The sequence below is a fragment of the Schistocerca cancellata genome, chromosome 11, assembly GCF_023864275.1.
Source record: "Schistocerca cancellata isolate TAMUIC-IGC-003103 chromosome 11, iqSchCanc2.1, whole genome shotgun sequence".
Lineage (NCBI taxonomy): Eukaryota > Metazoa > Arthropoda > Insecta > Orthoptera > Acrididae > Schistocerca > Schistocerca cancellata.
Window position 1 is genome coordinate 45,561,459 of NC_064636.1, and position 26,512 is coordinate 45,587,970.

General features: G+C 41.0%; 1 protein-coding gene across 1 annotated transcript in view; it reads left to right on the top strand.

Moving 5' to 3' along the window:
- LOC126108684 (protein DDI1 homolog 2-like) overlaps window positions 1–26,512 on the top strand; it is a 152,272-nt gene that overhangs the window by 11,916 nt on the left and 113,844 nt on the right. The window contains exons 2-3 of the mRNA XM_049914003.1: window positions 13,228–13,470; window positions 26,041–26,295. Of these exons, the coding sequence (XP_049769960.1) occupies window positions 13,228–13,470; window positions 26,041–26,295 (498 nt within the window). The remainder of the gene's footprint in view (window positions 1–13,227; window positions 13,471–26,040; window positions 26,296–26,512) is intronic.

Consider the following 26,512-nt stretch of genomic DNA (forward strand, 5'->3'; position numbering starts at 1 on the left):
AAACTGTGTGCCGGACCGAGACTCTATCTTGCGACCTTTGCCTTTCGCGGGCAAGTGCTCTACCAACTGAGCTACCCAAGCATGACTCAAGCCCCGTCCTCATAGCTTTAATTCCACCAGTACCTCGTCTCCTACCTTCCAAACTTCACAGAAGCTCTCCTGCGAACCTGGAAGGTAGGAGACGAGGTACTGGTGGAATTAAAGCTGTGAGGACGGGGTGTGAGGGGTGCTTGGGTAGCTCAGATGGTACAGCACTTGCCCGCAAAAAGCAAAGATCCTGAGTTCGAGTCTCAGTCCGGCACACAGTTTTATTCTGCCAGGAAGTTTCATCTCAGCGCACACTCCGCTGTAGAGTGAAAATTTCATTCTAGACCCCTACTGTTGTTCCATCAGATTCGCGCTACAGGTTACCTTGAATGTGTATTCGGTGAAGATGGCAAGGGAATGATACATGATTAAATCTAAATTAAACTAAACTCAACTCCATCTGAACAAGCCTTGAAGGCCTGACGGTACCAACCAATCACCATGTCATCCTCAGTCATGCGTATTGTGGAAATTACAAATTTTTTATTTGCCTTAAATGTGTGGAACCACAGCTTCGAGAGAATGTTTGGCTGTATTTGACGATAACATTAGTAGTAGATTAGCTTTCTTCAGAATGTCTGCATATCTTGGAGTAAGTTTCTGCAATCGATAAAAACTGGAATGTTTCCAATTGGGAGGTGTCCCATGCATTATCTGAGGTTCTTGTTCTGATTTTGTAATGTGACAGTTTTGCAGTGAGTGGTTATTCGCCCCACACCCAACCTACATCATGAAGAACGTAGATTATTATTATTATTATTATTATTATTTTAAGGGTTTACTCCTCGAGGATGCCCTCCCTGCTCTGTGTTATGGGACACATTTTGTGTGTTTCCTATGCCCAGGCCTGGCTCAGGATGACATGCTTTTAGCTAAGCTACCGCCAACATAGCCCTCAGCTTCTTTGTCTTAGACGTGCTAAACCTATCTGGTATAATGAGGTACATTACATTTTTGCAACGACAGGTCCTTTGCGACACTTGCAAATTTCATTTACTGAGATTTTCATTTTACAGTTTGATGATACAGTGATAGGATTTGTGTGAATAAAAATGAAAAATATATGGCGACGTACATTTTAATTTATTATATGTAATAAAATATACCCTTGAAATTCTTGGAAACAGTTAACTCTCTTGTTTTGGCACATATGAACATTTACTCATCACACCATCTGTCCTTCACAATTTCCTCTTTTACCTCTTTTCCTTGTGCCTGTAATCTGAAGCCAATGATCTAATGCTCCAGTTTGGGTATCCTCATCTGGTACCGGTTATGTTGGTTTGTGATGCTTCGTGCATGGTAGTTCTGTTTCTGTGCTGCCTGAAGGCCTACCTCTCTGCTCTTTTTGTCATGCATGCAGACTGCTTCTGCTCATCTGGATTTGAATTCTAGTTGATCTTTTTGTTGATTATAGTGAATTTTGAAATGCTCCTTGTCCCAGTAGTAACAAACAATTGATAGCAACCATATCCATCGTGGAGAATTAGCAGCTCATTAGAATTTCCACATTAAAATAAAAATGAAATATAATCAGGCCAAACATTGTTGAAGTTGTATGAATTATTTGAAATATATTATAAATTAAAGTAGGTATACATAAATAATGAATATAATTGGTCAAAAATGTATTCTGGTGCTACAAATCAATGAAAATATTCACTTCCACTACACTTTATTTAATCTCATATGTGCACTCACAAAGGCACGCAAATGCTTACTCATTCGTGTTTTACACAAAAAGTATGTTCGAATTCACTTGCACGTCCAACTAGTTTATTACATCAAAATGTGATTTTTGTCACATAACTGGTACTGTGGAACAAACAAATAATTTGCAGAACTGAACGTACCAGTTGTAATTCTTCAATCTGAGTGAGATTTGAGAATTCTAATAGAAAAACGTAGAGAATTTAATCTAAAAACACATATTGCCATCATTGACTACAAATAAGGTCTTTGGAAAAGTCATTAATTGGTTTTCTGCAAATGGGCTCTCTCTAAACTTTGAAAAATCACAGTAAATCTAATATTCTGCTGCAAAAAATACAGTTCCTTCAATAAATATAACACATCAGCAGAAATCAGTAGACAGGGTAGAGCATACTAAGTTTTTGGGTGTACATATAGATGAGAATCTTAATTGGAAAATTCATGTTTTGGATCTTCTAAAGTGACTAGGTTCAGCAACTTTTGCAATCAGAATAATTGCCAATTTTGAGGATATTGAAATTAGTAAGCTAACATACTTTGCATACTTTTCACTCTCTGATGCCATACAGAATAATATTTTGGTATAAGTCAACATTTAGACAAAAAGTACTCACTGCTCAAAAGAAAGTGGTTAGAATAATGTGTGGGATTTATAGTTGCACATCTTATAGGCATCTTTTTAAAAGATTGGGAATTCTTACAACAGCCTCACAGTACATTAACTCACTAGTGAAATTTGTTCTCAACAACATGGACCAGTTTAAAAACAACAGTGATATTCATGATTATAATACCAGGAAAAAGAAAGACATGCACTATCCTTTACTCAATCTATGTTTGGCACTGAAAGAGGTAAAATATGCCACTATAAAAATTTTTGACAAATTACCAGATGAAATAAAATGTCTGACAGACAGCAGTAATAGCTTCAAGAATAAATTGAAATCGTATCTCCTTGACAACTCCTATACTATAGATGAATTCTTGAATAGGAATAAATAACTCTACAGGGCTATTACAAATGATTGAAGCGATTTCATAAATTCACTGTAGCTCCATTCATTGACATATGGTCACGACACACTGCTAACTCCATTCGGCGATGGTATGCGCAGTTTAAAGCTTCTGGATGCCTCTGTAAGGGGAAATCAACAGGTCAGCCTGCAGTGAGCGAAGAAACGGTTGAACGCGTGTGGGCAAGTTTCATGCGTAGCCCGCGGAAGTCGACGAATAAAGCAAGCAGGGAGCTAAACGTACCACAGCCGACGGTTTGGAAAATCTTACGGAAAAGGCTAAAGCAGAAGCCTTACCGTTTACAATTGCTACAAGCCCTGACACCCGATGACAAAGTCAAACGCTTTGAATTTTCGGCGCGGTTGCAACAGCTCAAGGAAGAGGATGCGTTCAGTGCGAAACTCGTTTTCAGTGATGAAGCAACATTTTTTCTTAATGGTGAAGTGAACAGACACAATGTGCGAATCTGGGCGGTAGAGAATCCTCACGCATTCGTGCAGCAAATTCGCAATTCACCAAAAGTTAACGTGTTTTGTGCAATCTCACGGTTTAAAGTTTACGGCCCCTTTTTCTTCTGCGAAAAAAATGTTACAGGACACGTGTATCTGGACATGCTGGAAAATTGCCTCATGCCACAACTGGAGACCGACAGCGCCGACTTCATCTTTCAACAGGATGGTGCTCCACCGCACTTCCATCATGATGTTCGGCATTTCTTAAACAGGAGATTGGAAAACCGATGGATCGGTCGTGGTGGAGATCATGATCAGCAATTCATGTCATGGCCTCCACGCTCTCCCGGCTTAACCCCATGCGATTTCTTTCTGTGTGGTTATGTGAAAGATTCAGTGTTTAAACCTCCTCTACCAAGAAATGTGCCAGAACTGCGAGCTCGCATCAACGATGCTTTCGAACTCATTGATGGGGACATGCTGCGTCGAGTGTGGGAGGAACTTGATTATCGGCTTGATGTCTGCCGAATCACTAAAGGGGCACATATCGAACATTTGTGAATGCCTAAAAAAACTTTTTGAGTTTTTGTATGTGTGTGCAAAGCATTGTGAAAATATCTCAAATAATAAAGTTATTGTAGAGCTGTGAAATCGCTTCAATCATTTGTAATAACCCTGTATAAATATAGTATATGCAGTTTGTGCCATTTAAGGGAATGGGGTTGATAATAGAAATATTAATCTTTAACTTTGTATTGTAATACATATATATTAAAAAATCTTGTTTCATATATTCATTCGACACGTTTCACATCATTACGGCTACCGTACCGTGCGATTGATCAATGGATCACATAACTAACTAACTAACTAAAAAGCCTGTGATAAATTCAACAGAAACAAATCATTACGTATTCTACAAATTATTATGGATTCTAGCATACAATCCAGTTCCCCAGCTACTTGTTGATAATATATGCAACAGAACAGAGAATGTATCAAGAAAGGGGACAAACTGTCAGGAGGAGTGTCACAGTGGTGTGGCCTATTACCACTACTGTTTATTATATATATGAATAAAATCATCAACATGGTGTTTTCCATTGCAGCAACATGTTTTCACAAAATTTCAGTCACCATTTTTCTCAAAATGTGAAAATATTTTGTTGGTACCCATGTACACAGGGAGAAATGGCCATTGTAATAAAATAAGAGATTCAGGCTTGCCAGGAAAGATTCAGTTGTTTATTTTTCCCATGTTTTTCTTGAGAGTGGAATGGTTGAGAGATGGTCTGAAAATGATTCAGTGAACTCTCTGTGCTAAAGAAGTAACTGTGTGCTGCAGAACAGTGGTCTACGTCAGTCATCTGAAATGTGTAGCACACCTGGCCTAATAGGAGGAAGAGATCAATAGGATACAGGCTTATAAATTGAGGAATCATTAATTTGCCAGTGGAGGAAAGTGTTGGAGGGGGAGGGGGGGGGGGGGGGAATTCCACAGAATCACCAGTTTGACTACAATAAGGAGGTTCCAAGAAATGGAGACTCCTGTACAGGATAGAGCAGTTGGGAAAGCTATATCGAACCAGTATTTGGAATGTAAACAGCAGCAACGATGACAACATATAATAGGTTTCTTAATATTTATTTTCTACCTTGCGAACAGAAAGTGTGGTTCTACAGTTGGATCTCTAGGACTCCACGAGGCTGATGAGCACAAACAGAATTCCCCAGTCCACAAATAAAAGCCTGAAGCTATTAATAGCGTGACCCCATCCGATACATTTTGTTTATTCCGGGTGACTGTTTTGTGGCTGTTACATCTGTCAGCTGTCCGGTGTGGAAACTGCACCGGGCTCGATGTCACAACAGTGCCCTGGCTTGGAGATATAGTGGCTGGCAGGTTGCCACTCCAGACAGTGTTGTCACCAGACGCGCGCGCACACACACACACACACACACACACACACACACACACACACACGGGGAGAGAGGGGAGGGGCGGAGGGTAGGTAGGCATCATGTTAATGTTATTCCACACTTTGCCTTTTACAGCTTTTCTACCAGATTAACCCAGTCTTGATCAAGGGGATGTATTGTTAATTTTTTGTGGCTAGGGTTCATAGCCGTACTCTTTTTTTAAGACAGTCACCTTTGACCTTTAAAAGTCAGTTATTCATGAAATCCATTATTCATCAGAGATAGGAGGTATCGAGTCTGTGACACACCACTTTAATGACTTGCCCACTGAACGGACTTCCATAATTATTCAGAAGGAAGTGTCATTGAAGGGCATGTACACTTTACAAAGATATAATGTTTTACACTGTTAATTGCCCTGAAGTTTGTCTCATTGTCTTTTGTATTTTCAACTCTTCAAATATCAGATTTACAAAATTTATCATCCATTTGCTCCCTTGAGCAACAAATTCCAACTAAATGTATCTGCTTTCTACGGAACCACAAACGTAAGACTCACTACACAACCACCTCCTGCCAAATGTGAGCTAGAAGACCAAATGTTCTATGATATATGTAACAAAAAATTTAGTGATTGTCACAAATATTCAGTGGAAATGTTTAATTTTTTTGATATTTAAATATTATTAAAAATTTGCATAACTATTTATGCAAATGGCTTCACAAAATTTGTATATTTATGATTCAGTTAATTTAAACACACAAATGTTAAATACGTATTAAATGAGAAAGTAGTTCAGAAGTTATATGCATTAACTACTTCGAGTCACAGACAGATGCAACAATAAAGAATGCTAGAAATATTCCAGTTTTTGGATGAACTCCTACTTCAGAAGTAGAAAACTCAATCACATTCACTTGACAGTAACACTCACACACAGGTCCACTGTCTCCAGCTACTAAGGCTGTTCCAACCTGGACTTTCAGTTGTTTAAAATCCACTATTGTTGTGGCTGTTCAGCCGTTTTCAGGTGGAATCCAGCAAAACATTTGTGTCGGCATGTACCAAAGTGTTCAAAATATGTCACATGTTGTGTATCACCCATTGGATGAGTATTTACCTGAAGGAATGCATCCACATTAAGTGTGAACAAGATAATGTTCTTCATAAAATAAATAATATAAAAATGATAGAAAAGAATACACATTGTATTGTCGGGCATCTTTGTTATGCGGGCATTAGGCACATAAACATGTACTGAGCCACACCTGACATCTGTAACAACAAAACTCACCAAAGATACAAAAAAATGACTGTCGTAGTCTGTGTAATATACGTGCCGTTACTGTTGTTAGCATCAGCTGCATAAATAACTGCAACAATGTTCATAGTACACACCTAGAAAATCTTTCTTCTGTGCTCCCAACACTTCATCTTCTATAGTTCGATTTATGAACAAAGGTGGTCTGTGGGAATTGCAGCATTGCCAGTTCGAAATGACAGTTGCGGTACATACATAGAAGTGCTTTACACTTAAAGTAAGCACGTATCCTGCAGGCTATGTCTCTCTATTGTTTGTGTAGTTTTTGTTGTTTATCAACACCAGCCGTGACAACTCACGACAGATTAAGTACAAATTCACTAATAACTTGCATCACTCATGTTTAATGCTTGGTCTGGCAACATTCACAGCAGAGTACTCCAAACACTAATGAACGCTCATTGGCTGTCGGAGAATGTGTGACGTCAGGTCCACAGAATAAGCTGCAACTTGACCTCATTCATTAGTTTCTCTAACATGTTTCAGCATAATAAAGTATTGATGAGTATTAACATTAACATATGTAGAAATTAAATGAAATTAGTGACCTGTGTGAGGATTTCGTGTGGGTGGGGTGCAGTGTGTTATCTTGCACAGAGCTTCATTAAAAGGTGTAAAAGTAAGGTTAGGTGTGCTCCAGAGAAGTGTATTGGGCTCCTTGCTGTTCATGTTGTATGTTAATGACTCTGCAGATAATATTAGTAGTAATCTCAGAATTTTCACAGATGATACAGTTATCTGTAAGGAAGAAATGTAGGGGAAAAAGCTGCACAAATATTCACTCCGATCTTGTTAAGATATCAGTGTGATGCAGAAATTGAGAACTTGAATTAAATGTTCAGAAATTTAAAGTTGTATTGTATGGTTAAAACATTGGAATTGGCCAACTTGTCCAAAGACCTATGGGAAACAGTTTGTGGAAATACAACCTCCACAGTCTTCTAGGCTCAGTTGTGAGAAAAACATAACGGACTACTTCAAAAAATTGCAATTTGGTACACACGCATGCACATCTTACTGGTTTGATGCGGCCTGCCATAAATTCCTCATCTGTGCCAAATACTACGTCTCGGAATAGCACTATAATCCTCAATTGTTTGGTGATGTATTCCAATGTGACTACCCATACAGTTTTTACTCTCTACATCTCCCTGTAATACCATCTTAATGCATATCCTGTCATGCTGTCCTTTCTTCTTGTGAATGTTTTCCAAATCTTTCTAGTCTTGCCAGTTCTGCAGAGAACCTCATCATTTCTTATCTTAACCCTCGATCGGGCGTGTATGTATATAGTGTGCCAACCACAAATAACTTTGTCTTGTACCAGTCCATTGTTGTTTGACAGTTATGAACCTGTACCTATTCCTTCAATATTACTTCAGCTAACACTGTGACAGTTTGTGTTGTCAAAAGCCCAAGAGAACAGCAGTAATATAAGTGAGTAGATGAGAAAAATGTATGATCCATGGAAGAAAAAACCCAGATTCCGAGCTAGCAGCACAATCCCACAGTTGGGCAGTTGCCTATGAAGTACCATAATTAGCAATCAAATAAGCAGTTGGATGGGATCTAATGCAGCTGCACTGTTTAATATTTCGAGTGGTTCATTACTGTGGGATAACATTTTCATGTGGCAACAGATTGGTATAATGAATATTTATTTTATTATAGTTTGATTAAACAGTGATTTAGCTCATGTAATGTGAGTGTGTTTTATCATTATTGAATTAAACTAAGATTGTTGGACATCTTGATCTTGATAACACAGACAGTTATTCTTTACATGTGCACAAAGTATACCATGCACTCGCTCGTGCTATAAAAAATGGCGTGCCCGCTCGAGGGTTAAGACTCCACCTAATTATCAGCATCCATCTACAGCACTGGAGATGAAATGCTTAGATTTTCTTCTTCTCAGCTTCTCACACAGTCCATGCTTCAATTCTGTACAGTATAGTGCAGTGCTCCAGATGCAAATTGTCAGAAATTTCTTCCTCGAATTAAGGCCAATGTTTGACACTAGTAGATGTGTCTTTGTCAGTACTACCCTCTTTGTATGTTCTAGTACGCTATTTATGTCCTCCTTGCTTCATCCATTACACAATATTTTCCTCCCAAGTTAGCAGAATTAATTCACCCTGTCTACTTCAACGATCCCCAGCGTCAATGTTAATTTTATCACTAATCTCATTTTTGCTATTCTTTATCTCTTTAGTGTTCTTCTGGTTTGCTGTTAGCCAGTGTTCTGTGTTCAATAGACCTTTAATTTCATTCAGTATGTCCTGTATGTCTTTTCCATTTCCATTGAGGATACCAATATCAGCAAATGTTATTCTTTCACCCAGAATTTTGATCCCACTCTTGAACCTGCCACTTTGTATCTATCACCATTTCTTCAGTGCACAGATTAAGCAATAGGTGAGAAAGGTCACATCCTCAGGTTAGACCCTTATTAACGTGAACATTTCATTCTTTATGCTCCGTGCTTATTGTTTCTTCTTGGTTCTTGTACACTGTCCAGTCACATTAACATGAACACCTGTCAACAGCCTGAAAATCCAGATCTTGCAATGCGTTTCAGTGTGAGACCTGCAGTAAGGATGTCGGTGAGATTCTGGATGGTACCGACAGGGATATAGAGTCGTGTTGACTTCACTGCTGTGGCCAGTGGTACTAGGCTTCTCGGTGGAGGATCTGTGCCACGAACAGCCTGATCGAGGTGGTCCCACAGATTCTTGACTGCGTTTAAATCAGGGGAGTAAAGTGGTCAGGGGAACAGGAAAACTCATTATGGTGCTCTTTGAACCCTGCACATACACTGCGAGCTGTGTGACATGTTGCATTGTCCCACTGGGAGATCCCATCGTGCAAAAAAAAAAAGGTGAGAGGGAGGGAGGGCGGGAGGTAGGTGCATACTTGGGTTCATCCTGCCTTCCAGAATGACTAGACCACCCAGACCTCTGATCTGGACCCTATCGACAATTGTTGCAGAATTTTTGCTTTCAGATGTTTCACACTGTGCACTCCAGTGGCTACCTTTCCGATGCAGCACAAAACGTGATTCGTCTGAAAAGGCCACATGTCGTCAGTCGGGGGATGTTCAGTTGCAGCACCAGTGGGCAAATATCGTCGCTGATGAACAGCAGTCGGCATTGGTGCCTGAACTATGCGTCTGCTGTGGAGGCACATACAGAGTGCGTTCCATAAGTACAGGGTTATTACAAATGATTGAAGCAATTTCACAGCTCTACAATAACTTTATTATTTGAGATATTTTCACAATGCTTTGCACACACATACAAAAACTCAAAAAGCTTTTTTAGGCATTCACAAATGTTCGATATGTGCCCCTTTAGGGATTCGGCAGACATCAAGCCGGTAATCAAGTTCCTCCCACACTCGGCACAGCATGTCCCCATCAATGAGTTCGAAAGCATCGTTGATGCGAGCTCGCAGTTCTGGCACGTTTCTTGGTAGAGGACGTTTAAACACTGAATCTTTCACATAACCCCACAGAAAGAAATTGCGTGGGGTTAAGTCGGGAGAGCGTGCAGGCCATGACACGAATTGCTGATCGTGATCACCATGACCAATCCATCGGTTTTCCAATCTCCTGTTTAAGAAATGCTGAACATCATGATGGAAGTGCGGTGGAGCACCATCCTGTTGAAAGATGAAGTCGGTGCTGTCGGTCTCCAGTTGTGGCATGAGCCAATTTTCCAGCATGTCCAGATACACGTGTCCTGTAACGTTTTTTTCGCAGAAGAAAAAGGGGCCGTAAACTTTAAACCGTGAGATTGCACAAAACACGTTAACTTTTGGTGAATTGCAAATTTGCTGCACGAATGCGTGAGGATTCTCTACCGCCCTGATTCGCACTTTGTGTCTGTTCACTTCACCATTAAGAAAAAATGTTGCTTCATCACTGAAAACAAGTTTCGCACTGAACGCATCCTCTTCCGTGAGCTGTTGCAACCGTGCCGAAAATTCAAAGCGTTTGACTTTGTCATCGGGTGTCACGGCTTGTAGCAATTGTAAATGGTAAGGCTTCTGCTTTAGCCTTTTCCGCAAGATTTTCCAAACCATTGGCTGTGGTACGTTTAGCTCCCTGCTTGCTTTATTCGTCGACTTCCGCGGGCTACACCTGAAACTTGCCCGCACGCGTTCAACCGTTTCTTCGCTCACTGTAGGCTGACCCATTGATTTCCCCGTACAGAGGCATGCAGAAGCTTTAAACTGCGCATACCGTTGCCGAATTGAGTTAGCAGTTGGTGGATCTTTGTTGAACTTCGTCCTGAAGTGAAGTGTCGTTGCACTGTTCTGACTGACTGATGTGAGTGCATTTCAAGCACGACATACACTTTCTCGGTTCCTGTCGCCATTTTGTCTCACTGCGCTCTCGAGCGCTCTGGCGGCAGAAATCTGAAGTGCGGCCGAACAAAACTTTGAGTTTTTCTACCTATCTGTAGTGTGTCGTGACCGTATGTCAATGAATGGAGCTACAGTGAATTTATGAAATCGCTTCAATCATTTGTAATAGCCCTGTAATGCGACCAATTTTTTTCTGACCCAACAGTGCACCGCAGGGTGTTGTAACCACCTGAGCTAAGTGGAGGGTGCTGTTAACTTCAAAATGTTCTTTGTCTCATTCAGCTGCAAGCTGCCGGAGAGCCCTGACGTGCGTTTCCATCAACCCTGTTTTGAGTTTATGTAACACGGCAAATTGGATCATTCTGTAGAGCAACGGTACACTATCAAATTTTGCGTTAAACTTGAGAAGTCCGTTACTGAAATGTTTCCATTACTTCAGCATGCCTTTGGGAATGATTGCTTTTCCAGATCACAAGTTTTCGGATGGCACAAGTCGTTCGTCGAGAGCCGAGAGGAGATCACTGACGAACCTCACAGTGGATGGCCATCGACTGCACGAGTCAACGAAAATGTGACATTTGTGCATGATTGTTTGAACTGTTGACAGATGGCTGATCCTTAAATTGATAGCAAAAACTCTAAACGTGTCAAAAACAACCGTTTTCTGCATTGTGATTGAAGATTTCAGCATGAGAAAGGTGTGTGCCAAACTCGTCCCAAAAGTGTTGACTGACGAACACGAGCACATGCGAGTGCATCGCTGCCGAGAAATGTTGGAAATGAGTGAAAGTGATCTTCATTTTTTAAACTAAGTTATCACTGGTGATGAGTTCAGAGTGGCTCACCCCATTGTCACCCCATCCCAAGAAGGCATGCTTGAGCAAATCCAGGATCAAAACCGTGCTCATTGTCTTCTTTGACGTCAGAGGAACGACGAATTCGTACCTACCGGGACTACACTGAACTCAGCTTTCTACTTGGAAGTGCTCAAAAAACTGAAAAGGATGGTCTTGCACTGCCAAAGTGGCATCAAGGACACTGGGAAAGTTCACCAAGACAACGTGCCGAGTCACAGCCCCTTCATTGTCAACAACTTCCTGGCCAGGACCGAGACCCCATTGGTTCCCCATCCTCCCTACAGTCCTGACATGGCTCCCACTGACTTTTTTTTTTGTTTCCTCGGTTAAAAAGAGTCATGAAAAGAAAACATTGGGACACGATTGAAAGCATCCAGGCACATGTTACATCATCTCTAAAGGACATTCCGGAAAAGGTATTGCAGGATGTCTCCCAGGCATGGCAACACTGCCCCCAGAAGTGTATCGATGCAAGAGGGTGCTATTTTGAAAGTTTTTGATTGTTTGTACGAATATATTCAATAAATGATGTTTTTATGAATTTAGTCGCATTACTTATGGAACACACCTTGTACACAGCAGTGTTTGCTGATGGTCGTTGAGGACACACTGTTGGTAGCCCCTCAGTTCACACGGGCGACTTGTTGCTCAACAGTTGCACATCTGAAACTTCCTGGCAGATTAAAACTGTGTGCCGGACCGAGACTCGAACTCAGGACCTTTGCCTTTCTCGGGCAAGTGCTGTGAGGATGGGGCGCGAGTCGTGCTTGGGTAGCTCAGTTGGTAGAGCACTTGCCCACGAAAGGCAAAGGTCCCGAGTTTGAGTCTCGGCCCGGCACATAGTTTTAATCTGCTAGGAAGTTTCATATCAGTGCACACTCCGCTGCAGAGTGAAAATCTCATTCTAGTTTCACATCTGTTTTTTGTACGTATCTCTGCAGCCTTGGTGCACTAACAGCTGTTCGGTGCTGGTTTTGGATGGCACCATTTTGCCATGCGCGGTTTACTTTAACCACGGCCACACAGGAATGATTCACAAACTTGAGCATTTTGGAAATGTTCTCACTCTGGCCTGTAAAATTAATAATTACACCCTTTTGGATATCAGATAAATCACCCGTTTTCTGCATAACGAGAACGACTGCACTGTTTTGCGGATTCCCCTCACACACTATTTATGCCTTCCACTGCCAGTGCTGCCTCATGCCATCTGTGAGTGGTTATTGAACATTGATATTGAACATGGCTGTGGCCACATCAATGTGAGTGGCCCATATCGGTAGCTCTTATGTGATGCAGTCATCAGCGGGTGGCTTAATGTCTGTCTGAAGAAACTTGTGAGAGTGAATAATTTTTTGTATTGTGTATTGAGTGTGTGTGTGTGTGTGTGTGTGTGTGTGTGTGTGTGTGTGTGTGTGTGAGTAGGAGTAGTAGTAGTAGTAATAATAATAATAATAATAATAATGTGAGAATGTCTTGGTGTGCCTCCAGCGGCAGGTCTGCACCTGCTCGACTTCAGCAGCATCCAGGTGCCTCCAGAGGCTCTGGCTGCTGCCACAGACAGCAATTCAGATGACACCAGCATGGACGACGTGGCGGGACCGGGCCCCACGTATGCAGCCGAGGAGGACCCGCGCATCATCCGTGACATGTTCCTTGCCAACCCGGACCAGCTGGCACTGCTGAAGCAGAACAACCCGCGGCTGGCCGAAGCACTGCTCTCCGGGAACCTGGGTAAGACCGCGGGCGGGAGCTGATGCGGGGTGGCGCATTGTTCGAAAAACCTCGAAAAAGTCACACACTTACATTACTGTGGTGAGGGTCTCAGTCCTTTTCTCACAACAAACTGAAAAATTTAAAATCTCTCATGTTGCATTCGGCTATGGAAATATCTGCATGTAATTAAAAACACTTGGACACACAGTTGCTATTTATGGGCTGTTTATTTCCACTACATACATAACATGTCCGCAGCGCGTGGTCTCGTGGTAGCGTTTTCAATTCCCGAGCGTGGGGTCCTGGGTTCGATTCCCGGCTGGGTCAGGAATTTTCACCTGCCTCGAGATGACTGGGTGTTGTTGCGTCATCTTCATCATCATCATTAATCCCCATTACGGTCGGAGGAAGGCAATGGTACACCACCTCCACTATGACCTTGCCTAGTACAGCGGTGCGGGTCACCTGCATCGTCCCCTATGCTCTGTCGAGGAGTATGGGACCTCATCATTATCACATAAAATTAATGGTGCCAGATAAGATTCACAAAAAGTCCGAAATATGTACCTTTGAATAGTTGTTCACTGCTTGGTTACACACACATACACTGACATGACTGACAAGTCATGAGAGTCCTCCCAAGATCCCCCCTTTTACCGTGCTTAGTGCAGCATCTCGGTATGGCAGGGACTCAACAAGTTGTTGAAAGTCCCCTTCAGAAATACAGAGCCATGTTGCCTCTATAGCTATCCATAACTGTGAAAGTGTCAGTGCAGGATTGTGTGCACAAACGGACCTCACAGTTGTGTTCCATAAATGTTGGATCAGATTCATATCGGGCAATCTGATTGGCCATATCATTTGCTGGAATTGTCCAGAATGTTCTTAAAACCAATCGCGAACAGTTTTGGCCTGATGACATGGTGCATTGTCATCCATAAAAATTCCATCACTGTTTACAAACACAAAATCTGTGAATGGTCTCCACCTAGCCGTACATAACCATTTCTAGTCGATGAGTGGTTCAGTCGGACCAGCGGACCCAGCCTATTTCATGTGAACACAGCTTACATCATTATGGACCCCCCATCAGCTTGCTCAGTGCCTTGTTGACAATGTCGGTCCGTGGCTTTTTAGGGTCTGCCCCACACTCGAACCCTACCGTCAGCTCTTACCAGCTGAAATCGGGACTCATCTGATGAGGCCACTGTTTTCTGGTCGTATGGGGTCCAATTGACGGGACCACGAGCCCAGGAGGGGTGCTGGAGGCGATGTCGTACTGTTAGCAAAGGCGCTCGCATCAGTCGTCTGCTGCCAAAGTCTGTTAACAACAAATTTTGCTGCTCTATTCTAACGGGAATGTTCATCGTGCACCCCACATTGACTTCTGTAGTTGTTTCATGCAGTGTTGCTTGTCTGTTGGCACTGACAAGCCTATGCAAGTGCTGCTGCTCTTGGCCATTAAGTGAAGGCCATCAGCCACTGTGCTGTCCATGTTGAGAAGTAATGCCTGAAATTTGGTATTCTTGGCACAGTCTTGACACTGCACTCAGAATATTGAATTCCCTAATGATTTCCAAACCTGGTGTACACAATACTACTGCCATTTGCATATGTGCATATCGCCGTCCCATGAATTCTGTCACCTCATTGTACATTGGTGATGGTTCAGGACTTAGCCAGTAAACCTCCGACTGTGTAAAGAATCGAACTCCTGTGTATAAAAACACTTCAAATTTCTGATTCCTTTGCAAAGGAGTTAATGTGTTAATTCTTCGTGCATCCCCCTCATGTTTATGACATCATATCTCCTGAACTGTGGGTCATACAATGATATAGTGTTGCAGATACATTCAGTTGTTTATGTGGAAACAGACTGCAAAATATGTTGTGAATGGAGTTCGCACTAAACAAGTAATAAAATAAAACAGCATGCCTAATGCAGCAGTTCTACTGCACGAACAGTGAAAATTTAGTAAGTGATATTTTTTTTTTCCTTTCATCTTTCTGTAGGAGTTGTTGGGAAAGTTTCATAAAGGTTTGAAATTAAGTGTATAGTTTGTTTCAAGTGACAACGTGCATAAATATTCAAATATTGGATGAATATAGCCTGGGTATTTGTGTGCCATGAGTTAGGCCTCATCAAGACATATATAAAGTTTCTAACTGTAATACTTGTCTTAATGTGTTAAACCATTAACGTAAGACTATACCTCATTGTGAGTAGAGTATGACATTTCAAATTTTTAAATTTAGCCAATACTACATGAAATATTGAAAATCAAATTTTTGTTGTCCCTGGAAGCCATTAGATAGGTAACCTGCAACTGGGACCCTGCACTGCGAACTAGATTAGGTGTTTAGCAGTATACAGGGTTATTCTAAATGATGGACCCATTTTCAAAACATTGTATTCATTCAAGTACAAATCCAAAATGAACAAGCTTTATACCAATCAAAAGATGAAGTTTCAAAGTTTTTTTCATAATGTTGGATATGAATTTGATAAATTTAATAATTTAGAATTAATTAGTTTTTAATAATTATTAAATAATTAGAAATGTGATAAATGTTACAAATGTTCAATGTGGTCACTGTCGGTTGCACAGCAAACATCGATGCGGTAGCCGAACTCGTCCCCCGAGCATGAAAGCGGTATCTGCTGTTACCGAGTGCACGGCAGCAGTGATCTGGTTTCGCAGATTGTTCAGAGTAGTTGGTAGAGGCGGGATGCAATCAGCTTCCTTGATATTACCCCATAAGAAATAGTTGCAGGGTGTGAGTGGTCAGAAATGCAGGGACAGATCCTCCAGTCCCCTGCAACCGGTCCAGCACTGAAGAAGGGAGTCATTCAAAAAGCCTCGTACATCGCAGTGCCAATTGGGCAGAGCTCCATCCTGTTGGAAAATGAAGTCCTGGTAATCTTCTATAACTTGAGGGAACAGCCACTGTTTCAACGTGTCCAGGTATGTGATTCCCGTTACAGTTCTTTCCACAAAGGAAAATGGTCCATAAACCTTTTTATGGGATACGGCACAGAACATGTTGATCTTCGGTAAGTCTCTTTTGTGTTGCAGTGGTGAATGTGGATTTTTCAAACCCCATATGCGAAACTGTCTCTGCTGACTTTTCCACTAATGTGGAATGTCACTTCATCGCTAAAAATTACACACTGTAGAAATGCATCATCCTCCATCTTTGCTAATGCCGTCTCGGAACTTTCCATACAGCTGGCTGCAGTATTCAAAGTTCTCGACTGACTCTGACTGCACACAAAACTTTCTCCAATCTGTCGGACATCATCCTCTGACACACGTGGTCGACCTGTGCTTTTTCCTTTGCACACATTCCCAGTCTGTTTAAATTGCATAAACCGACCAACAGCTAATGCTTTAGTGAGTTGGTGGTTGAATACTGAATTTGGTACAAAATGCCCGCAGCAGTGCAATTTGTGACTAACTTTTCGCGAACTCGAGAACACAGGAAACCTTGTGCTGCACAGTCTCCATCTCACTCACAACTGACAGAGAAATGGAATGATGGCACTATTACCGCGTGAACTCTACCGGTTGCTTCTGAAACCATCATCACTCACCTGCAGCTGCCAGCCAAAAACAGTGAAACTTCCTCTTTTCATTGATATAAAGCTTGTTCATTTTGGATTTGTACTTGAATACATAGGAATTTTTAAAAGTGGGTCCATGAATTGGAATAACCCTGTAGATTGCCCACCCACCATTGTGTTTACATTAACACAGTTCTTGAAAACTGTACACTTTACACTGTCTACATACGATTTGACCCCTATAGTTGATGCACTCAGTGCTTTCGTGAATACACTGCCTGACTGGTTTGTCTACACTTGATTCCAACTATTTATAACCACGTCCTTTGGCTACAACCTGTAATTTCGTGTTTTTTTTGTCAGTCACGAGGAAATGATACATTAATTAATAGTACAAAAGAGAGAATATTATGAAGGTAAGTGGACTGGCTTTTAGGTCTAATTATGTTGTGTTCCAAATGATTTATGCTCTGTGCTTTGCCAATACACAAGGCATTTCTTTTTTTAATTTCATAACTTCTTGCGCAACAACACTTCCACAGCTTCTCATAGAGTGATCATTTATAATTTAATAAAAGTTTAAATTTTGACCATTTCCCTCAAGATCCAAAATGTGGGAAACTTGAAAACATCAACATGTTTAGAAAATTTCAGGCTTCAAAATTATCTGTATTGCTAAACAACAATCCCAGAACCCAGGGCACAGTACCCAAACGCATCTGCAAGTTGCAGGAGGCAAGAAAAATTTGGTTTTCAATGTTTTGCACAATTATTGACTGAATTTAGAAATTCAAAATGCTGATGTAAACTATGTGTTAAGAGGTATAACCTTGTGATAAAAGTTTAACACAATAAAGCATGTATTAAGAAACTATGTGTTCGTCTCATAGCAACACAACTAATGGCCTATGAATGCCCGGACTTGGTTTGTCCAGTATTTGGGAATGAGAGCACTAAAGACTTCCAACAAACGTTATACACAGTTTTAAATCTTTTTGAAATTCTTCTCTCTCCCAGAAAAGCAGTGAAAGGAAAACAGTGTATAGTTTACATTTTCGCTATTTGTGCAGTAAAACTACAGCATTAGGCATGATGTTTTAGTTTATTACTTTGTTATTACTGACTCTACTTGCAACACAGTTTGCATACATTATTCATAGATAGCAACAAATGTAGCTGCAAAATTATATCGTTGTACAACATACAGTTCAGGAGGTATGATGTAAACATGTTCATGTGTAAAAAAAAAATAATTTTGCTTAATATGAAGCACTTAGTGGCTTCCAACGAACTTCAAGCATAATTTCAAACATTTTCTTGCTTACATTCTTAACGGCAAATGTATTGTAAAATAATCAGATGTTTGAGGCTGTTTTTACATTGGACTTAGGTCTTTCAAGAATCGTAGGTTAACTAATCAAAACTGATTTTAAAAATAGGACATGGCTAAAAATGGGCAGTGTCTTTAGATTGCATCTTAATTAATTATTAATAAACTTTTTAACTGTGGAAATTTAAGGTAAATAATTACATTCTCTGCATCAGGAACAATCAGTCTACAAAACGTACAAGGTTGTTGGCCTTAGGCTTTATTTGTGACACACACACATTTTTGCTTAGTAGTGAATTTATATCTCTTCAAATCATGATAATTCTTGAACTAATATACCTTAAGTGAAAACAGTTGCCCCCACAATGTTGTGAGTTGGAGAAATTATTTTTGTAATTGTAACAATACAAAAAAGTTACCAAATATAAAAGTTGCTAAATTTGTGGAGCCTCTTTAGTAGGTCTGTTGCAATTTCTAAGCGTTCTGCCAAGATAATGCAGTCTTTGCTTCACTTTCCCCGCAATATTGTCTTTGTTGTCATTCCAGTGTAAGTGGTTTGTGAATGTAATTTCTGGGTATTCAGTTGAATTGAGAGCCTTTAGATTCTTATGATTTGTGGTATAACTGAAATTTAATGGCTTTCTTTTAGTACTTATGTGGATGACATCTCACTTTTTCTTCCTTATATTCAGTTGGCACTGTCCGCACCTTACAGATCTCTTTTGTTATTGGTTTTTATCTTCCGATGACTTCAGAAGATGGTAAATAATTGTCATCTGCAAATAATCTGAGAGGACTGCTCAGATTGTCTCCTAAATGATTTATGTAAATGAGGAACAGCAGAGGACCTATAACACTCTTTTGGGGAATACCGGATATCACTTCAGTTTTCCTGGATGACTTCCCATCAGCTACTATGAATTATGACCTTACTGAAAGGAAATCACAAATCCAGTTGTACAACTGAGACAATAGTCCACCGTCAAGAAATTTGATTAGAAGTCTCTCATGGGGAACAGTATTAGAACTGTTCTGAAAATCAGGAAATATGAATCGTTAGGAGATCCCCTGTAATGGCACTCATTACTGCATGCAAATAAACAGCTAGCTGTGCTTGACAAGAACAGTATTTTCTGATTCTGTACCAACTATGTATCAATAAACCATTTTCGGTGTCAGTGATGTGGGTCCATAATTCACCATATTACGGTTGTTTCCTTTCTTGATTATTGGTGTGTCATGTACAACTTTCCAATCATTAGGTATGGATCTTTCATCCCACATAAGGTTTCACATGATCAATGTTTTTGGTGTCAATGCCTTTTTTATCATGGAAGAGATTATTCTGTTAGAGATGCCTCATTATGTTTGAGCTCAGAATATGTTTGAAGATTCTATAACAAATTGATGTCAAGGGTATTTGAAAGTAGTTTGTGGATCACTTCTACTACCATTCTTGTAAACAGGTGTGACCCGTATACCTTCTTTTGACTACTAGGCACAGTTTTTTGTTTGATGAATCTATGGTAGATTATGGCTAGAAGAGGCTAACTTAGCCACAAATTCAGTATAGAGCCTGATAGGAATTCTGTCAAGTGCCCTGGAGCTTTGTTCTGTTTTAACTGTTTCAGCAGCGCCTTTATGGCATTCTTCTGTCAAAATCGGTGGACGCATCCTGGCTTATTGTACTGATAAGTTCCCTGGGAAGTTCTCTTTGAATGTGACTCAGTTTTGCAAGCACAGAAATAACATCACGTACCCCCTCAAACCATGAAGTTTCGTTTTGTTTTCTCCTTGCTTTCTGAGTGAATCACTATGTTTTGTCAGGTAGTGCGCAAATAAATGTGGGTCCACATTTAAAGCAGCATATATTGTAGTCAGTATTGAATATTCAGGCTTGTGTCCCGTCTTAATAATTTTGGTGTAGATTCACATTTGTTGACTTTCTCTCTGGCTCATACTTGAAGTCAGCAATGAACATAGTATAAAGAGCGTTTGATTTGGAATTTGATGCACTGTTGCTATCAAAGTCTTCCTGCATTCGGGAGGACGACAGTTCAAACCTGCATCTGGCCATCCTGATCGATGTTTTCCATGATTTCCCCAAATCACTTCAGGCAAATGCTGGGATGGTTCCTCTGAAAGGGCACGTCTGGCTTCCTTCCCCATCCTTCGGTAACCTTCTGGGACCGATGACCTCGCTGTTTGGTGCTCTCCCCCAAATCAACCAACCAGCCAACCAACCAAAGTGTACTGATATTACAGCCAATGACAAGTTCTGAGTGTTTTCCATGTCATACATGAGGTTAATGGACAACAACATGGCTTAGAATGGTGAAGAATGACAGTGACAGTGAAACTTTCAGGGGTGGCAAGAGGTTAGTAGTTACAGAATTGTCGATATAGTTCTGTATCGTAGCTGAGCTCGGAAAATCACTAGTAGCTTATGTAGAGGCTAATTAAAAAATTCATTTGTGGAAATGATAAACTAGGGAGGAAAAACTTGCTTTCCCATGCAGATAAGTTGATTCAGGAAAATTTGGAATTTAAAGCTGAAAGGAGCATTTTTTAATGAAGCAAAGTCACCACCCTGGATGGTGACAAGTTTACATTGTATTTTGTGAGTAGAAATACTGTAATTAATACTAACACAAAAAGTATAATAACCAGTAAACACCCAGTTCTATAAAGAATTGTACCTTCTGGTATAAAACAGCTTCAGGCATCGGATTACTGTACAAATGAGTTAATGTTTGAAATATGTGATGTTAAGCATTAAGTGATAAAAAGTTTAGAAAAGTTTGAAATTATGTTTTAAAGTTTGTTGAAAGTCACTAAGTAGTCTTATTCCTAAATAGAGGATGAATAAAGTCCGGGTATTTGTGCATCATCAGTTACACTGCCTTAAGACAAACACACAGTTTCTAACTATACGAGGTGCATTCAAGTTCTAAGGCCTCCGATTTTTTTTCTAATTAACTACTCACCCGAAATCGATGAAACTGGCATTACTTCTCGACGTAATCGCCCTGCAGACGTACACATTTTTCACAACGCTGACGCCACGATTCCATGGCAGCAGCGAAGGCTTCTTTAGGAGTCTGTTTTGACCACTGGAAAATCGCTGAGGCAATAGCAGCACGGCTGGTGAATGTGTGGCCACGGAGAGTGTCTTTCATTGTTGGAAAAAGCCAAAAGTCACTAGGAGCCAGGTCAGGTGAGTAGGGAGCATGAGGAATCACTTCAAAGTTGTTATCACGAAGAAACTGTTGCGTAACGTTAGCTCAATGTGCGGGTGCGTTGTCTCGGTGAAACAGCACACGTGCAGCCCTTCCCGGACGTTTTTGTTGCAGTACAGGAAGGAATTTGTTCTTCAAAACATTTTCGTAGGATGCACCTGTTACCGTAGTGCCCTTTGGAACGCAATGGGTAAGGATTACGCCCTCGCTGTCCCAGAACATGGACACCATCATTTTTTCAGCACTGTCGGTTACCTGAAATTTTTATGGTGGCGGTGAATCTGTGTGCTTCCATCGAGCTGACTGGCGCTTTGTTTCTGGATTGAAAAATGGCATCCACGTCTCATCCATTGTCACAACCGACTGTCGTTGCGCATCAACATTGCTCGGCAACGTGCCACACGGGCAGCCTTGTGGTCGTCTGTCAGCGTTCGTGGCACCCACCTGGATGACACTTTTGGCATTTTCAGGTCGTCATGCAGGGTTGTGTGCACAGAACCCACAGAAATGCCAACTCTGGAGGCGATCTGTTCAACAGTCATTCGGCGATCCCCCAAAACAGTTCTCTCCACTTTCTCGATCGTGTCATCAGAGTGGCTTGTGCGAGCCCGAGGTTGTTTCGGTTTGTTGTCACATGATGTTCTGCCTTCATTAAACTGTCGCACCCACGAACGCACTTTCGACACATCCATAACTCCGTCGCCACATGTCTCCTTCAACTGTTGATGAATTTCAATTGGTTTCACACCACGCAAATTCAGAAAACGAATGATTGCACGCTGTTCAAGTAAGGAAAACGTCGCCATTTTATGTATTTAAAATAGTTCTCATTCTCGCCGCTGGCGGTAAAATTCCATCTGCCATACGGTGCTGCCATCTCTGGGACGTATTGACAATGAACGCGGCCTCATTTTAAAACAATGTGCATGTTTCTATCTCTTTCCAGTCCGGAGAAAAAAAAATCGGCGGCCTTAGAACTTGAATGCACCTTGTAATACTCATCTTATTGTGTTGAACTTTTATTGTAAGATTATTCCTGTTAATGCGTATATTATGAAAGCATTTTAAATTTTTATATTCGGTCAATAATTACACAAATCATTTTTTGTCTTGGAGAGGCAATATGTGACAGATACTTGGTTCCGTGACATTCTCTAAGTGATAAAGGCCACTACAAGAGTTCAGACACATTGCGAAATAAATTGGAAATCATTACAAACATATGTTTAATTCAGAAGTGCGTATTACAAGGATCCAGCTGTATAAATTATCTAACAGTCAAGATAGTTGGGTTAAATAAAATATTTTTTCACCTATCTGATGAATAGTTTAACTCTGCACTGGAAAATGTTTACATTTAGTCATTTGAATACTTGAAAGGCAATATTTCTGACCCGTGCTACCCAATTTTTGAATGCTCGCACTCCTCTTGCCAACTTTATTCGATTTCACCATATTTCTGTACTTCACAAACACTACCATTGGTTAAGACATGTGGTTTGTGTGAAACCACTGTTTGCAGTGTTGTGTGTCTAATATTTTTGCTTAGAGGCAACAGTAGTTCTGTGTGTGTCCTTTGTTTAGTCATATATGCTGCTGAATAAAGAAGATAAAGAAGTATCAAAAACATATAAGCAAGTATGATGTGAGGGCCATTTACATAGTTGTTCTGTAAATTATACAGTTTAAAAAGATGGAATGGAAGTTAAAGGCATTTTCAGAATTTTCCAAAGGTCTGAGGCATTGTGCATCTACATATACGTAAATAATCTGCAAGTAGTGTGTTCCTTGCAGCACTACTAGTTCTTGCCTTTCTTGTCCCTCTTCAAATAGAGTGAGGAAAAAGACTGTCTATATGCTCCCGTACCAGCCCCCATTTCTGTTGTTTTGTGTCTGCTGTCCTTACTTGAGATGTATGTTAGTGGCAGTACAGTCATTCTGCAGCCTGTTTCAAATACCAGTTCTGTAAACCTTTTCAGTAGTGTTTTGCAAAAAGAATGTCATCTACCTCCCAGGGATTCTCATTCGAGTTCACGGACCACGTGTGTAATGCTCGCTCGTTGATCAAATCTACGGGTTACAAATCTGGCAGTGCATCTCTGAATTAACTCGACCTGGAGGGGATCCCAAAACTTAAGTAGTGTTCAAGAAAGGGTCAAACAAATGTTCTGTATGCGGTCTCGATTCACGAGCTACGCCTTCCTAGTTTTCTCCCAATAAACTGGTGTCAACCATTTGCTTGCCTGTTACCGACCTTATGTGCTCGTCCCATTTCAGATCATTTTAAAACTTTGTACCTAGATATTTAATTGATGTTATGTGTCACAATTCATGTTGTGTGTCAAGCAACACGCCACTAATACAGTATTTGAACATTATAGGAATGTTTTTCTTACTTGTCTGCATTAACTTGCAAGGGATTTACAAAAATATAGAAACACCAAAAACAAGGCACAACACAACACATTACCGTGCCTAGTAAACTGTTCGAAATCACTGGTATTCAAAAATCATTCCAGTCATCTCTGAATGAACAGATACAGGTATTGTATGATTTTCAAAGGTCTGTTATACCACTCGTGCTGTAAAATAGTTGAGAGTTCAGGTAACGATAATGGAGGTGGATAGCGATCTCGCAGCCTTCTCTCCAAAGCAGATCACAAAGACTCGATAGTGTTGTGGTCTGGTGATGACGACAGCCAGGGGAGATGAGGCAGATCATCCCCATTCTTACAGAAACTGATCCTGGATGACGCAAGCATTGTGAACAGCGGCCTTGTCATCTTGGAACACATCACCACCATTGGGGGACAAACGTGGTACCCGTAACATGGAATGGACCTGATCAGCCAAAATGATCACATAATCTTTGGCAGTATCTGTCCACCTCTCTTCACTTAAACCCATTTTGTTCACTTCCCATTTATCCATTTCTGTCTTCAGATTTTCCAGTTTTCCTGCTCTTTGAAGTGTTCCATGTCCCAATCCTGAAATTAAAATGTTCATCTCTTTTGATGACACCGCCTGAAATACTCACCACCCGGAGATCCGAACAGTGGAGTAGTTTATCTCCGGAACATTTTACTCCAGGAAACGCCATCATTATCCTCCGTCTTCCAGCATTCAGGAGATATAATAATGTGGTAGTCTTTCCATTTCCTTTCCACGTCGCAGTATCATGGCCGAAGAACCAGACTGTGGTTGGTTGCGCCCGTGTGTCTTCGATCTTGATCCATCTGAAGCATCATTTGCTCTGTGCATCAATTCGATACTGGTGCCTGCTGCTGCCCGGTACCAGAGGAAGTATAGGATTGGGAAAAGAAAGACCCGTAGCCCTCGAAACCTAATAGCGTCGGGGTTGGAAAAACGAGAGTTGGCCGAGGATGGCCAGACAGGAAAGATAAAAGTGAGAAGCCGGGCATAAGTAAGTGGAAGCAATGCCAGGACTCAGCTCAGGGCCCCGTGGTTGCCAGCCACGTACTCACTAGGTGCGAGTCCCCTGAAGGAATTATTTCCTTACAGTGTTGTATGAAAATAGCTGAGTTAACTTACTACACAATTACAACCAATGTTTTCCTTCATATGTGTTCTACCATGTACACGGCTAACAAACAAGAAATAGTTAAAAGATGAAACTTCCTGGCAGATTAAAACTGTGTGCCCGACCGAGACTCGAACTCGGGACCTTTGCCTTTCGCAGGCAAGTACTGTACCATCTGAGCTACCGAAGCACGACTCACACCCGGTACTCACAGCTTTACGTCTGCCAGTATCTTGTCTCCTACCTTCCAAACTTTACAGAAGCTCTCCTGCGAACCTTGCAGAACTAGCACTCCTGAAAGAAAGGATACTGTGGAGACATGGCTTAGCCACAGCCTGGGGGATGTTTCCAGAATGAGAGTTAAAAGATGTTTCGTCTAATATTAAATGTCACAGATTTTGTGTACAAAGATTACTTAATTGTCAATTGACGATATTGATGGTACTTTCCGCGACTTTTATCCATTTTTAAACATTGCAGCTGTAACCTGTCTGTCACCTATCTGACATCAGAAAAGGTAGTTCCTCTGCTGTCATCTGCTTGCATAAATTCTCATACGTGAAATCAGAAGAGAAACAAGATAGAATCAGTATATGCTCTTAGCAGCCTATTCCCTACTTTAACAGTTGTTATCCTACCTCCGGTAACAAATCTCTGATGTGCATTTTTTTTTTTACAATTAAGCAACACATATATAGATCAATAAGAAACTGCTAAAAAAACAAAATAGACACAACAAAGGTGAAATGAATGGTGCTATACCGGATGAGTGCATGCATGAGCTTGTACAAATGTACGCGTGCATGCACATGTGAACTATTTATTTTTATTGTATGGTGATGATGGATTCTGTACCATTGTGAAATTGTCCCTGGATGAATAAACAAATGACTGCCTTTTCTCTTGCTGGCAGACAGGTTTGCGGGTGTGCTTCGGGAGCAGGTGGAGATACGTGCAGAGCGTGAGCGGCAGCGCATCCGTATGATGAACGCGCACCCCTTCGACTTGGAGGCACAGCGCCTCATCGCCGAGGAGATCCGCCGGAAGAACATAGAGGCCAACCTGGAGGCAGCCATCGAGTACAACCCAGAGATCTTCGGCACCGTCACCATGCTTTATATCAACTGCCGGGTCAACGGCTACCCTGTGAAAGCTTTCATCGACTCAGGTGCGGTATGGGGTCACTCCGTGTGAACTTGCATTGTGGGGAAAGTGAGTGCTGCAGGTGGCTGCACCAAAATGTAGCGTGAAAAATTTTACCGAGATAATTCAACCTACATTTTATGAATAGAAATCCATCAGCTGTCTATATATTTCAGTGTTTAGGGTTCCGTATCTCAATTTTTTAAAATGGATCTCTCATAATATCACTGTACTGTCTGTTA